At 38.5% G+C, this 14,384-nt stretch overlaps 1 protein-coding gene across 2 annotated transcripts in view; it reads left to right on the top strand.

Moving 5' to 3' along the window:
* Positions 1–5,396: 5,396 nt before the first annotated feature.
* Positions 5,397–14,384, top strand: part of LOC114652766 (pecanex-like protein 1) — a 149,863-nt gene continuing 140,875 nt past the window's right edge. For both annotated transcript variants that reach the window (XM_028803094.2, XM_028803086.2), the window contains exon 1: positions 5,397–7,186. In XM_028803094.2, the coding sequence (XP_028658927.1) occupies positions 7,034–7,186 (153 nt within the window). In that variant the 5' untranslated portion in view covers positions 5,397–7,033. The remainder of the gene's footprint in view (positions 7,187–14,384) is intronic.

Below are 14,384 nucleotides of genomic sequence, written 5' to 3'. Positions count from 1 at the left end.
TGCTTTGAAGGTCCCAATGAGCACAGTGGCCTCCATCATCCGTAAGTGGAAGAAGTTCGAAACCACCAGGACTCTTCCTAGAGCTGGCCGGCCATCTAAACTGAGCGATCGGGGGAGAAGGGCCTTAGTCAGGGAGGTGACCAAGAACCCGATGGTCATTCTGTCAGAGCTCCAGTGGTCCTCAGTGGAGAGAGGAGAACCTTCCAGAAGGACAACCATCTCTGCAGCAATCCGCCAATCAGGCCTGTATGGTAGAGTGGCCAGACGGAAACCTCTCCTTAGTAAAAAGGCACATGGCAGCCCGCCTGGAGTTTGCCAAAAGGCACCTGAAGGACTCTCAGACCATGAGAAAGAAAATTCTCTGGTCTGATGAGACAAAGATTGAACTCTTTGGTGTGAATGCCAGGCATCATATTTGGGGGAAACCTGGCACCATCCCTACAGTGAAGCATGGTGGTAGCAGCATCATGCTGTGGGGATGTTTTTCAGCGTCAGGGATTGGAAGACTAGTCAGGATAAAGGGAAAGATTACTGCAGCAATGTAGAGAGACATCCTGGATGAAAACCTGCTCCAGAGCGCTCTTGACCTCAGACTGGGCGACGGTTCATCTTTCAGCAGGACAACGACCCTAAGCACGCAGCCAAAATATCAAAGGATTGGCTTCAGGACAACTCTGTGAATGTCCTTGAGTGGCCCAGCCAGAGCCCAGACTTGAATCGGATTGAACATCTCTGGAGAGATCTTAAAATGGCTGTGCACCGACGCTTCCCATCCAACCTGATGGAGCTTGAAAGGTGCTGCAAAGAGGAATGGGCGAAACTGGCCAAGGATAGGTGTGCCAAGCTTGTGGCATCATATTCAAAAAGACTTGAGGCTGTAATTGCTGCCAAAGGTGCATCGACAAAGTTTTGAGCAAAGGCTGTGAATACTTATGTACATGTGATTTCTCAGTTTTTTTATTTTTAATAAATTTGCAAAAACCTCAAGTAAACTTTTTTCACATTGTCATTATGGGGTGTTGTGTGTAGAATTCTGAGGAAAAAATGAATTTAATCCATTTTGGAATAAGGCTGTAACATAACAAAATGTGGAAAAAGTGATGCGCTGTGAATACTTTCTGGATGCACTGTATATTCATTGTGTGTTTTTACCTGCTCTGTGTCTCTCCAAAAGGACAGAAGATTGCCAGAGCCTATCACTAAAACAAACGGAGTATACCTTGAATGGGTTTTAGGTCTACACTTGAGTACAAATGAAGGTTCATGGCTGTGTAACCTGCATAGCTTTAAATTATTAACTACAATTGCACATCACAGAGGCTTGCTAGGTAGTGTTCCAGCATTACAGCTAGAAAACTCAAGAGTTCGAATCTTGGTCTGGTCATTGAATGTGTGGAGTTTGCACATTCTCCCTTTGTCTGTACGGGTTTTCTTCCCACACCACAAAGACACGTGTGATAGGTTGATCAGTGACTGTAAATTATGGCTGTCTGAACATGGTACTGATAACTATATGAGTTTTTTTTTCAATATTTTGCTTTATGCTGACTATAAAGTAGTGTGTCATATTCATTGCCAGTTGTTGTTATTGTATTTGTGTAAATAGTTTGTGGAATACACACAAGTAATAATACCATTACTCTATATTACTATACTAATATTTTTTATACTTTCATGAAAACTATAAATTTTGAGCTTGAACTGAAATCTGCATCCAGACTAGGTTCCTACCTTGCACCAGTGCTGTTGAAAAAGCTGCAGCCCCTGCAAATCTATTATGGATTAAGTGTGTTTGATAATGGATAGTACTCATGTCACACATATAGAATGTAGGGAGGTCTGCTTTTTATAAAAGGTAGAGTATTAGAGACTGTTTTTGAAGGACTTTTGGATAAAAAAAAAAAAAATCTTGTTTCCAGAAAGCCACATTAACCTTTAGGTTTTGTCATTCCCAGAATGGTTTCAAGAGTGGTTACTTGTTATTTGAAGCATTTTTAATGTATACATATGTTCGCAGATTTGCAGATTAAATTAAGATTCCTACTGCGACTGATTGAGTAAATGTGCCATATTTAATGCAGGTTAGTGGATAGCATTTCTCTCATTTGTTCGACACTGAAGTTTTGCACTGTACACACTAATGCTTCATTAAAAGTGTTTTTTTAGTGTAATTTTGTATCCATTAAAAAGTCTAAATAAAATTAACTGAAAATTTACAGTATCTGCATTCAGATAAAAAAAATACACAAAATAAGTCACCTGTCTGCTTTTCACAAAAATGTTCCAAATGAATATATACGACAAAAAGAGACAGAATAATGGTAACATAAACAATAACTAAATTATTTAAAATTAGTAGTCTATGCATGTAGGTCAGACAGGAAAAAAAGAATTTAATTTGTACATATGATAATAAACTTGAACTTAAGTAAATATCATAAACTATCCAATTCAGAATTGCAGGGGCCAGAGCCTCCTCTAGCTGTACAACCAATCTAGAAATGCCATTTAACTAAATTTTTCAGAGATGTTGCGAGGAAAAGCCATGCAGACTAGAGGAAATTTGCAAATAAGTGCAAAAACTAGGTGTAGGATTCACACTCTGGACTCTGGACCAATGAAGCAGCAGCCCTAATCATTGTGCTAACCTAAATAGATATGAAAATAAAGGTGCTTCTTAGAAAATGGGTGGCCAAGTGATAACAGTGACTAGCATTGCTGTCTCACAATTTCTGCAAATGTATTTCTCCTGCATACATTGTGTGAATTTTTCTGTGCCTGGGGTGGGTTTACACATATCAAACCATTATCATGGTAAGTTCTTTGTTAATCAGGTGTGCATGGCTTTCAGTTTCCTATCGTTCAGGACTCATTCTTGCTTAGTCCCTTTGGTTGTCAAGATATAGAAAACAGGAGGTGTAGAAAACTGCTGTATGAATGAGTACATATAAAAAAGGTTGTGTTTAAGTTTTGTGTTAAATTTATTTCCTTTCTGATGATGAAAACTGTTATTCTTCTCTTGTAAGCTGTATTTATTTTTTTGTGTGAGCTTCATCAAATCTTATTCCATGCCATAGCTAATAGTACATTGCGTACCCTTGCCTTCTAACAAAGAAATTTTACTTACGCATAATCTTAGATATGCTGCATACAGACTTCATGATATACAGAGGTGTCACAAAAACATTCAAAATGTATGTTAAACATCTACTCTACAGATGTGATTTATTTTTGTTTCAGTAAGAGCATTCATCAGTGTCCACCCTGCAAAGTGACATAAAATTCTCAAACCTGTGTATTACAATTCAGGTCGATGCCTTTCAAATCATACTGAGCACAAGGCAGAAACAACCCCTAAACAGGGCTACAGACAATGACAGGCCCCACTTATCTAATAACTAGTATAAGCTGGGTTTAACACAAACAGTAATATAATGTATGAATTAAATTTATATATTTAAAGTAGATAAAATTACAAAATATAAAGAAAACAATATATTCAAGAAAATGTGCATAAAGTTCAATAATCATAACTGTATAAACTAAACATATTTAAATGTAGTCAATATGAAAATAATTTTTAAAAGATACTAAAAATAAATGCAGCATAGTGCAAAAATACATTTTTGCTGCATTTTAATTGAAAAAAAATGTGTTCGTAAGAATTACTTATGAACACTTTGAAATCACATCAGGTTTTTTTTTTTCTGGCACCTCCTGACTCACCACGATATAAATTCTGACTTGTCTTGATGTCTGGTTCTCCACTATTTTAGGTCCTCTAGACCAGAAACAATCCTTATTGTCAGGCTATTTTTGGACCATATTTTTTCAGGAAATGAAACCTTTATGATAAAGATGTAGACCAGTAAAGCCACTCTTGCCAAGTCTACCGAACCCTGTGGTTCACGCCCTAATAGGATACAAGGGGTAAAAAGTTGCTCCTTTTCACAAAACCTTGAAAAAATAGGGGTCCAGTAATATAGGCATGTGCCGTGTCATTTTATATAGTTAGAACTTTATTTGTCCCCAGGGAAAGTTGGGCATTTTATGAAATAAAATATATTTACATATGAAATTTTATGCTGTTTTGAGGTTAATATATATGCTTATATTTTTTGATATTTGCTTTCTTTACTGTTGACCCCAGTCCACTAAGAAAAACTCCCAGAATTACAAAGTTCAAACATAAGCATGTAGGGTATCATTTAAAGCTATTTCAATGTCAGTGATTGCAAATTATGTTATTTTTGACCCTTTACTAAGGATCTATCCTGACGGGTAAAAAATGAAAGATTTCTATCAAAATCAGCCATATTTTGACTTTAAAATTTTAAATGAGTTTTCAAATATTCGACGCAGCTATTCTTGTTTATTCTACTCCACGAAGTAAATTCATTAAATTTATTATGAACACTCCGAATTTGGGCAACTTACGCTAATTCGGACTTTTTGACAACTCTGAAAACTATCATATTGTACTGCAAGTTTACATTTACAATTTAAATAATTACTTTTATATTACTGTGTTGGGTTTTATTTTTAACTATAGGCCTACCCGTAATCTTTTATAAAATGGTATGAGTTTGAAATACTTCACCCTCTGTGTCTTAACAATAGCCAATACCTGTAATGTTTACTTTGTAATAATTCTTATGTTCTCGCCACAACGATATCAAATACATTAACTTAGTGAAGTTCATGCAAATAGATCAATACAAACAGTATTTTTAATTTTCCAACAGCCCACGATCAATCTAACACAAACACAGGTAGCCGTCTTCATCAAAGTATTGTGGACAGCTCTAAAAGTCAAGATAGACCATGTATCACATACACTATACAGAAATTCATTGTATTAATTTGGTAGTCCCGTTATAGATTGAGCTACCACGACTACGGGAAGGATACAGCGGATCGGAAAATATCTTAATTGGTTTAAATGTCAATCTACTGTGATTATTTACAACACATAATGCGCCTAACACATATAGCAACACTCATAACACGTACCGTAAACGTGTTAACCACAGTTTAAATTCGCGCTTCCTGGTTTTTTAGTTATAATGTAAAGACACTGAAGCCCTCGCTCTGCCCTTATCCAGTAAAAGCAAGCAACGCTAACATCAACAGGAAATGTGCATTGTTCCGCGGCAGCCAATTTGATGAACTAATGATGACTCTTTAACCAATCAATAAATGAATGCATCTTTCGACTTCCTTAAAGGGGTCACGGATTTGATTCCGTCGCCAAAAGCCAATCAAAATGTAGATATTAATGACTGACGTGAGGGAAAGCCTATAGGGGATAAAATCAACGAACTAGGACCTTTTAATAGTAACAACCAATAACAACTGAGAAATTAGTAAACGACTATCAAAAACGCCAATGAGACTGGCAAACCAAATTCCACTTCCTATGTGTAGGGCGTTTGCTACCTGTGTGAAGGGGTAAGCTCGACAGGAGGAGTTTGGGGGAAAGGGAGAGGGAGAGAGAAAGTGAATATATTTTTATGGAACTTGAAATAAAGCTGAAAGAACATATGCGACGTTTTTGTTATTGTACAACTAAACAACTCAAATGGAAAAAGTCGCACCTGGATTTATAAAATCGCATCTTTTCTTGACTCGATTTCATTTTATTTGCTTTACAACTATTAAGAGGGGAAGACGCCAGGAAAACAAATTCCTTGTTAGATAGTAGGACAGCAACTGAATCGGAGAAAATTAACGGTTTTAAAGCAAATTTGGAACGGGCTTCGTTTGAACAACGTAGAGAAACCTGCCAAGGGGAAGAGACAAAGGAAGGAGTTCTGGATATGTATTTCTGAATGTCTTCTTACGAGTAGACGTGGAGAAAAACAAGGCAGATATCTAAGGAGAAAAAGATCCCCACTTACCGCTCTTCACCTGGATGTTATCGACACCCCAGAGTTAGGGAGTGTCGCTTAAAAATGGGGAGCAGATGATTCGCGGCAACCACGTCGCCGAATAGTTTCGAGCGACGTCCTTTTTTTTTCTTTCTTTTTTTCTTTTTTTCCCCTGATTTCTTGCAGCTAATCTTGTTCCTTGTGTGAAATATTTTGCCATCTAGGACGTTACTTCCCCAAATTAGTTAAAAAATACAAGATGAAGACACGCTTGTTGCTTCGTTTTGATCGCAACAGTCCGTATTGCCACACTTTTGGAACTGAGATGTGTCTTTATTAAAAGATGCAGGTTTGTTGTATGATTGTAGGTGGTGTTATTTTTTCAAAATATGTCTTTCCATAATCTGTACTTTATGCAGTGGAAGACTCTGTGTGTTGTGTATTGGAGAGGCTTAACTACACTTAATGTCTGATGTTTTAAATGATCATTATTCGGATTGAATTTGGAGATTTGTGCAGTGTTTTTTAGGAGCCAGATTATGAAACGTGAGTTTTTTTCCGATTGCGACACTTTATTTTTGTCTAATATTTTTGATGGGAAATTAATTTTTCAGTACTTTTTACTAGAACATATAAAGTAAATATTACGTTAGGCAGACAATAATTTCTTGTTTCATTTTTTTATATTTTGTTAAAATTATTTTAAATGCAGAAGTACATTTGTCACAGATAGTTGCTGAAAATAGTGTTAAACTGGATAGTAGTAATTGCAGCTTTAATTTGTCAATCATTTTGCTTTTCTGCAAATACATTTCGGAATGCATTTTTTTGAAAAAAATACTAAATATTTTTGTTCCAGTCTTTAAAAAAAAAAAAAAAAAAAAAAAAAAAAAGCATAATTGGCAGTAAGGTTATTTCAGGTTAGCTTATATGGATTTATTTTGGCGAAGTAATATAAGATCCTTCATTTGAAAAAGCAAATATTTCTCTGAGGGCTATCAAATAATTTTGGATGGGGACTTGTACGTTTTCTTTTCTTTTTCCCCTTTTTTAAACTTTTGTCTGGCCCCCTAAGCTAATCGAAATGGATAGACTAACGTGATTTCAGGAAAACATACAACAAAGGCAAATCGTGATTCTGGGACCACTTTGAAGTAGACGCAATGGGATCCCAGGTGCTCCAAATACTAAGACAGGGAGTCTGGGCCTCTCTTACTGGGGGCTGGTATGTAGACCCCCACCAAAGCACTTTTTCCAACTGCTTTCACCTTTATGTGTGGATTTTTTTGCTGATGTTTCCATTCCTATTGTATATGGTAAGTATTTTCATAACTATTTCATCAGCTGTATTTATGTGATTGTGTTATACGTGCTCATGTGTAGGTTTATAAATAACTGGAAACTTCAACAGCAACTGTTCAGAATACAGGAAAACTTGTTCAAGGTAAACCAGTGGTGTCAATTATGCACTGTAAACCAGTTTTTAGTAATAGAAAAGAGGGCACATCTGTCCATACTTTAAATCACCACCTTTCCAACTTTCAAAATTATTTTGGAGACAGATTTCAATAGGGAGTTTCCTGTTTTTTGCAACTCTTTGAAGGCAATCAAGTTAAGAATAGTACTCCTTATTTTTCAGGGTTCCAGTGGTGACGCAAACCACAGTTATGCTTAATCCTCCGTGATCTATGGGGACAAATAACCATTTTGTTCAACTTAACTGTGGTCTGCACACTGGAAAGTCCTCCTACTTAAACCACAGCACTAAAACCAGATGAAAAAATGATGCACAACAATGTCTTTTGATGTGTTTACTTAAACAACAGGTCCATATGAGTTTTAAAAAAAAAAATTGGCAATGTGATATTCTGGACATGCCCTGTTTTCTGGGTCATTGATTGGAAATAAAATAATTTGTTTACTGATAGTTTAGTGAGTTTTTATGTTATTTCTAGTTGAGAGTGCTTTGAAATTAAATAAGGAATTGAATGCATTTTATCAAGATTCAGCCTTATTGTTAAAGTAAGCTTACTTTTAACGGTGCAGTAGTCTTGTCATTTTTGTAAAAGGGGAAACATGGTGGCCCAGTGGTTAATGCTGCACTGATGCAGTGTCCAGGGCTGAAATCTTGTGCCCAGTCAGTATGAGTGTGAAATTTTGTTTTTCAACAAAAGTGTGTGTATCAATTTAATTTATCCACTACATCTGGATTGCACTATCCAACTTTAGTACCTGCCTTGTATCAAATGTGGCTGTGATGGAGTCTGGACCACTAAAACGAATTAAAACAGTTCAAAGCTATCATAACATTTTCCTCAAAGTCTTGATGTCCTGCAATATGTGCCTTTATTGAAAAAAAGTTATTCTGGAAAGCATCACAAATTAAGTTTTCTTTCAGCCGACAATTATACAAACTGATTTTAAACTTTTCTAAATGAAATTAATGTGGGTGGGTCCTATTTACATGTAATTTTAAAAGGTCACTGAAGAGCAGCACTAGATTTAAATTTACAATATGTCAATAACTGATCTTTTTTTATTGCTTCTGGAATTCAGAGTAAACATTGTAATTAAAACTGTAAATCTGAAGTAAAAAATGGTACAATTAACAAAAATAGCATAAAAGCATAAGGAAAGTTCCAATTTTCATAAAGACATGTTCTTTAAAGGTATTTTTGGAGGCTGCCATTTTATTTTTATTTTTTTTTTTACTCCAACTTTTTTCAGTTAAAACAGATAGCTTGTCTCACTTTTTGAAACATAATAATGAGGGATATATATAATATGATGACAACTTTTATTTAAGAATTTGAGTAAATTACAAACTTATGTCCTTTCCACACAAACAGGTTTGAAAGTCTGTGTGTTCGTCATTAAAGCATTTTATTTTTACACACACTACACTAGCCGAATGCAGAAATTCTCTTTTCAGTAAACAATTGGCCTTCAAATGCAACTTCTCATCAACACAATTCCTCCACTGCTTTCACAATAGAAACTTTTCTAAACAGAACCTGTCCAGTTTTCCTCACCTTCCACTTTGTTCTTTTCCAGAAGAATTATTGTTCAGTCTTGAAGACTCTGATAGCATCTCTACAATTTATAAAAATATTTTAAAGTCTCTTCCTTTTAAAGACCCCAGAGTACATTGGGGAAAGGATCTTTTACTTAATATTTAAGAAAAGGAGTGGAAGACGGCCATGTACATGATACACTTGAGCTCCATAAATGCAAAGCATTCAGTCATTCAACTTAAAATCTTTCATCAACCATATTTATCTCATATAAAATTAAAATGTTTCCAGGGCAAGGTTCAATCTGTGAACGTTGCAATCTCACTGGACCACATGTTCTGGGCATGCACCAAATTAACAACATTTTGGGCAAAAATCTTTGTATGCCTATCAGACAGCCTTGTTATATTTATCATTCCGAACCTGTTAACAGCTGTGTTTGGTGAACTTCCAGACAGCCTTTAAGTGGAGAAGGACAAACTGTAATTTCCTTTACTACACTACTAGCACATAGACTTATCTTGCTCAGCTAGAAGAATCCCACCCCACCACTCTTAAATCAGTGGGTAACTAATGTTCTATACTACTTGAAATTGGAAAGAATCAAATTCTCACTTGGAGGATCTGTTCAAAACTTTTTTTTTTTTTTTTTAAATATGGCAGGATCTAATCAATAACCTTTTAGAATACACTTCCATTTTGGGGAAAAGGTGTAGTGTTTACACAAATGTCTCATTCCAAGGGCCTTGTGTATAACGTCATGCGTAGAATGCACACTAGAACATGGTGTATGGACAAATGTGGAAATGTGCAAACGTACAAAAAACTTCAGGTGCACAAAACCGTGTATTAGTCAACTTCTGCGCACTAATGTTCCAGTCCGCGTGAAATATGATGCATGTGCACGTGCCTGCTGCCCAACCCTGACTCCTCCCAGAATTTCACATATTTTAAATATGAAAGTCAATATAAATTTCCCCTTCCATTCAGTATTTGGTTAAAACACAATGCGAAAAGCACGTGAAAAAAGAATTTCAGCGAATGCGAAGTGGAGGCAAGGAAAAACACATTTCTTGGCTTATGCAGTGGTATAAGCAACAAAAGCATGGTGGAGACACTCGAAAGTTCAAGTTCAGAAAGTCGCACCATGCCCGAAATAAAAAAAAGAAGTGGTCAAATGTCACAGTCGACATGAAAAGGCGAGTCGCAGCCCACTGTCTGTTTATTCTGTTTCAGACAATATAAAAGCTGACCTCCGTGCAATGGTCAGGCAGTGATGAAGCTTCTGTGCAGAGCTTGTCTTTGGGCGCTGGCTGCATGCACACCTCTGCCTCGGAAACTGCTGGTTGACCATCTGGCTATGTGTAGACAGACACTGTTCTGGAGTTACAAAATGCAATAGTGGATGCTGTAAGAGATGTGGCCAATGAAATAAGGACTATAAGGGATGTATATGATATTGACCAAATATTAAATTAATTGGTTAAAAAGTAAATGCTGATTACACGTTTTTACATTCTGCTAATTACATTCAAACGAAGTTGTAACGCTGTCCGATTTGGCTGATCATTTGGCGAGTCAGGTTCATCATGTCTCTTCAGTTATGGTCAAACCACGATTGTGTGCCATATTATGCTACCTGCTGCATGCTTACACAATGCGACATGTGTTCTTTGCACTATTGAGTAGCACATTAATTGAGTGGAAATGCTTTTTGTTTACATAAGCAAATTCATTCTCTGAACGTGCCTTTATAGTGTAGCGGCGGCACCAACTGCCACAACGAATCAATTCTCTGCTTTTTATCCCTTGCCTTTTGCCTCACTAGTTGGCAAAAGCACCTGCTACCATGCAGAGCTGCCGTTGTTATAGGTTCTCCAGCTATATATGATGTAATGCCAGCTCATGCTTTTGGTAATTCATCCTTGGCCGATGTAACTTGTCCGGCACTGTTGCAATTGCAATGTGTATGCAGTTGACTGCTCTGAGTACATTTGGAAAACTGGATGTTGCTCTTGGTGTTTCCCAGTTCAACCACAGTGTAAGGAAATCTTGCATATCTGAATGACAAGCAGATAATACTATCCTATACAGCTGGCATGGCGTGACTCGGTGACGACTGAGAAATACCAGATCAGTCGGCAAGTTCATGTTAAAAGCTCCTGTGGCTTAAAACCTGAGAGTGGACAGCAGGTAGAGCACAATTCCTTAAAGTTTGCCTTTGTAAAGCCGGCACCAGTTCAGCACACAGCTCCTGGAAATTGAAATCAACTTAGAAGCCAGTCATCATAATCTATTACATGCTCTCTTCTAATTCTTCCATTTGCGATGTCTTCTAACAACACTAAAGCAACCATGGTAGTTGGAATAGTTTGCCCATTCTGTGCACCATTATATTGTTACAGAAAGGTTACAATCAAGTGAATTAAATTTGTAAAAAAATATGCAATTAGTTTTGGTGTTTCGGATAAAACCTGCATCATAGAAACCGTAGCACTGCTTTTACACTGGGTGCTGCCAGTTTGCAAAACCGAGCAGAAACATGCGTACACAAGGGGGGAGCACTGACGTGAAAATACTGTATTTGTGGCTTTACACAAAGTTTAGTTTTTTATATATCTCAAGGTGAGCGTGGAAATGGGTGTACGCAATGTTTTTGTGTGTACGAACCATTTATACATGAGGCCCCAGGTGTAGGTGCAGGGCTTTTGAAAGAAGCGCAAAAGTTCCACAACCACTGACTACGTATGGTCTTTTGTTGTAAATAGAGCAGTTTTGATTAGTATCATGCACAATGTACTCTCAGAGATTGATACAAGATATGAACAGTAATAATGAGAATTTACAAAATAACAGTCAAAATGGAACATGATCCAATGTGTTTGCTACAATTTTGTTTACTGCTTTAGGAGGCAGCAAGAAGTTTCCACCAGTGCCCAGTTTTACTCCTGTGATCCTTTCTTTGGTGGAAAATGGCAGCTGCAAAGCAGGATGCATTTCTCGTCCTTTGCTGGTGAATAGGTCCCTTATTTTAAAAGCTTTCCAACTACACTTTTCAAATTACTAATCTTAGAAAACAAGTAAACTTTGGTAAATGGATTGAGCTAGACTTCCACTGTGTACCTCCAAAGTCTATTGAGATTGATTTACATGTGTAAATGTTACTGTATGTAGTACCATGTTGTGTGCTATTACATAGCAATTCACATGCATTGGTTCACATTGTGCCAATTGAGGGAAATTTCTGTTTATTATGTTACATTTAAACTGTGGGATTGCTTATATTCTTTACCTAGGTGTATGATATCCTGCATCTTTTAAGAGAAATTAGGGTTAGAGTTAGCAGTGAGGATAACATGGCGGTGCACATAGTTGCAGCGGCTCGGTGCTCTCGCCTTCGGAGTTTTGTTTTGTGTGTGTGTTGATTGTAGTTCGTTCTACATCCTGTTGGGCGAACATATACTACAACCGAGACGATCTTCTTAAGATCAGAGTCTGCTGTGAGGGAAGTGTTACGTCGGAATTCATTCACTCGCACAGTGTTCCGGTGGATATAGCCAGGACACCCAGCTCCACCTGGATTACCATCCCCGGAGGCTGACAACAAAGGCGGCACAGAGAGAGGAAGCAGAAGCAAGGATGCAGGGCCGGCGCACTAGCTAGACTACGAAGACAGCCTCACAAACCTCCGCTTCCAAGCCTTTTCCTCGCTAACGCCAGATCTATTGTCAACAAAATAGATGAACTGAGGCTTCAGGTTGCATCAGACCGCATGATCAAGGACAGTAGCTTGTTTGTGTTCACGGAAACCTGGCTTCATTCATGGATACCGGACTCGGCTATTGAACTAACAGGCTATACATCACAGTGCTATGACAGGACTAGAGACTCCAGTAAGAGCAGAGGAGGGTATGTGTACATCAACAATAACTTGTGCACGGACGCAGTGATAGTGGATAGCCATTGCTCCCCTGACTTGGAGTACATGACTGTGAAATGTAGACCTATCTATTTACCGCGGGAGTTCAATGTGATAATGATCACCGTTATTTACATACCACCAGCTGCTAATGCTAACTTGGCTGTGAGACATACATACAGCAGCATTAGCAGCCAACAGAGCCGTTACCCTGATGCAGTGTTCATTATCGCAGGGGACTTTAATCACGTGGATTTCAAAGCAGTGCTCCCCAAACTCCTCCAGCACGTAAAGTGTGCTACTAGAGGAGCCAACACACTAGACAAGGTCTACTCAAACATGAAGCTGGGATACAGAGCTAAACAGCTTCCACACCTGGCCCAGTCTGACCACATGTTACTGCTGATGATTCCTGCATACACCCTTCTCCACAAATCTGCTTTTAACACCACAAGATCCATCACAACCTGGCCTGATGACGCCTCTCTGCAGTTGCAGGACTTCTTCAACAAGACTAACTGGGACATTTTTGAAAGTCCAGACCTGGAACTCTACACCGACAGTGTATTGTGTTACATCAAAATCTGCATTGACACTGTCAAAGTGGAGAAACGTATCCGTGTCTATCCAAACCAGAAGCCCTGGATGACCAGAGAGGTTCAGCGGCTGCTGAAGGAAAGGATCACTGCCTTTAGGTGCGGTGACCAGGCTCTCTACAGCATGACACAGTCCAACCTGAAGAGAGGCATCAGAAAGGCTAAGAGGAGACTACAGGAGAATGATTGAGGAGCACCTGGACAGTAATGACAGCAGGCAGGTTTGGTAGGGAGTCCAGCACTTCACCAACTACAGGACCAGCCATGGAGCTGCTGAAGGTGACATCTCAATGGCAGATGAGCTGAACCACTTCTTTGCTCGTTTTGAGATGGAACTACCAGAGGCAGCTGTTACACATGCAGCAGCAACTCACAAGAACATCACCCTCTGCCTTACTGTGGAGAAACATGAGGTGAGACGCTCGTTCCAGGCTGTCAATCCTAGGAAGGCAGCAGGTCCCAACAGTGTCCCTGGACGTGTGTTGAGGAGCTGTGCAGAGCAGCTGGCTGGGGTCTTTACAAAGATTTTTAACCTGTCACTGTCCCAGGCCTCAGTTCCTCCCTGTCTGAAATCCTTCATTTAACTCCCTTTACAAAAAAAAAAAAAAAAGTCACCCATAACCTGCCTGAATGACTATTGGCCAGTAGCGCTCACCCTGGTGGTGTTGAAGTATTTTGAGAGACTGGTCCAGAGTCATATCATGTCCTTCATTCCTCCCACCTTTGATGCACACCAATTTGCTTACAGGGCTAACAGGTCTACTGAGGACACTGTTGCTGCTGCTCTCCATGCTACCCTGTCCCATCTGGAGCACCAGGGGAGCTACGCACATCTCCTCTTTATTGATTTTTACCTCTGTTTTAACACCATTCTCCCTCACAGATTGGTGTGCAAGCTACTAGCCCTGGGGCTTCCGTATTCCACCTGTCTATGGATTAAAGACTTCATGACAGACCGCACACAAAGGGTTAGGGTGGGCCCTCA

Source organism: Erpetoichthys calabaricus, chromosome 1 (assembly GCF_900747795.2).
Source record: "Erpetoichthys calabaricus chromosome 1, fErpCal1.3, whole genome shotgun sequence".
NCBI lineage: Eukaryota > Metazoa > Chordata > Cladistia > Polypteriformes > Polypteridae > Erpetoichthys > Erpetoichthys calabaricus.
This window is presented reverse-complemented; position numbering and strand designations above follow the sequence as displayed.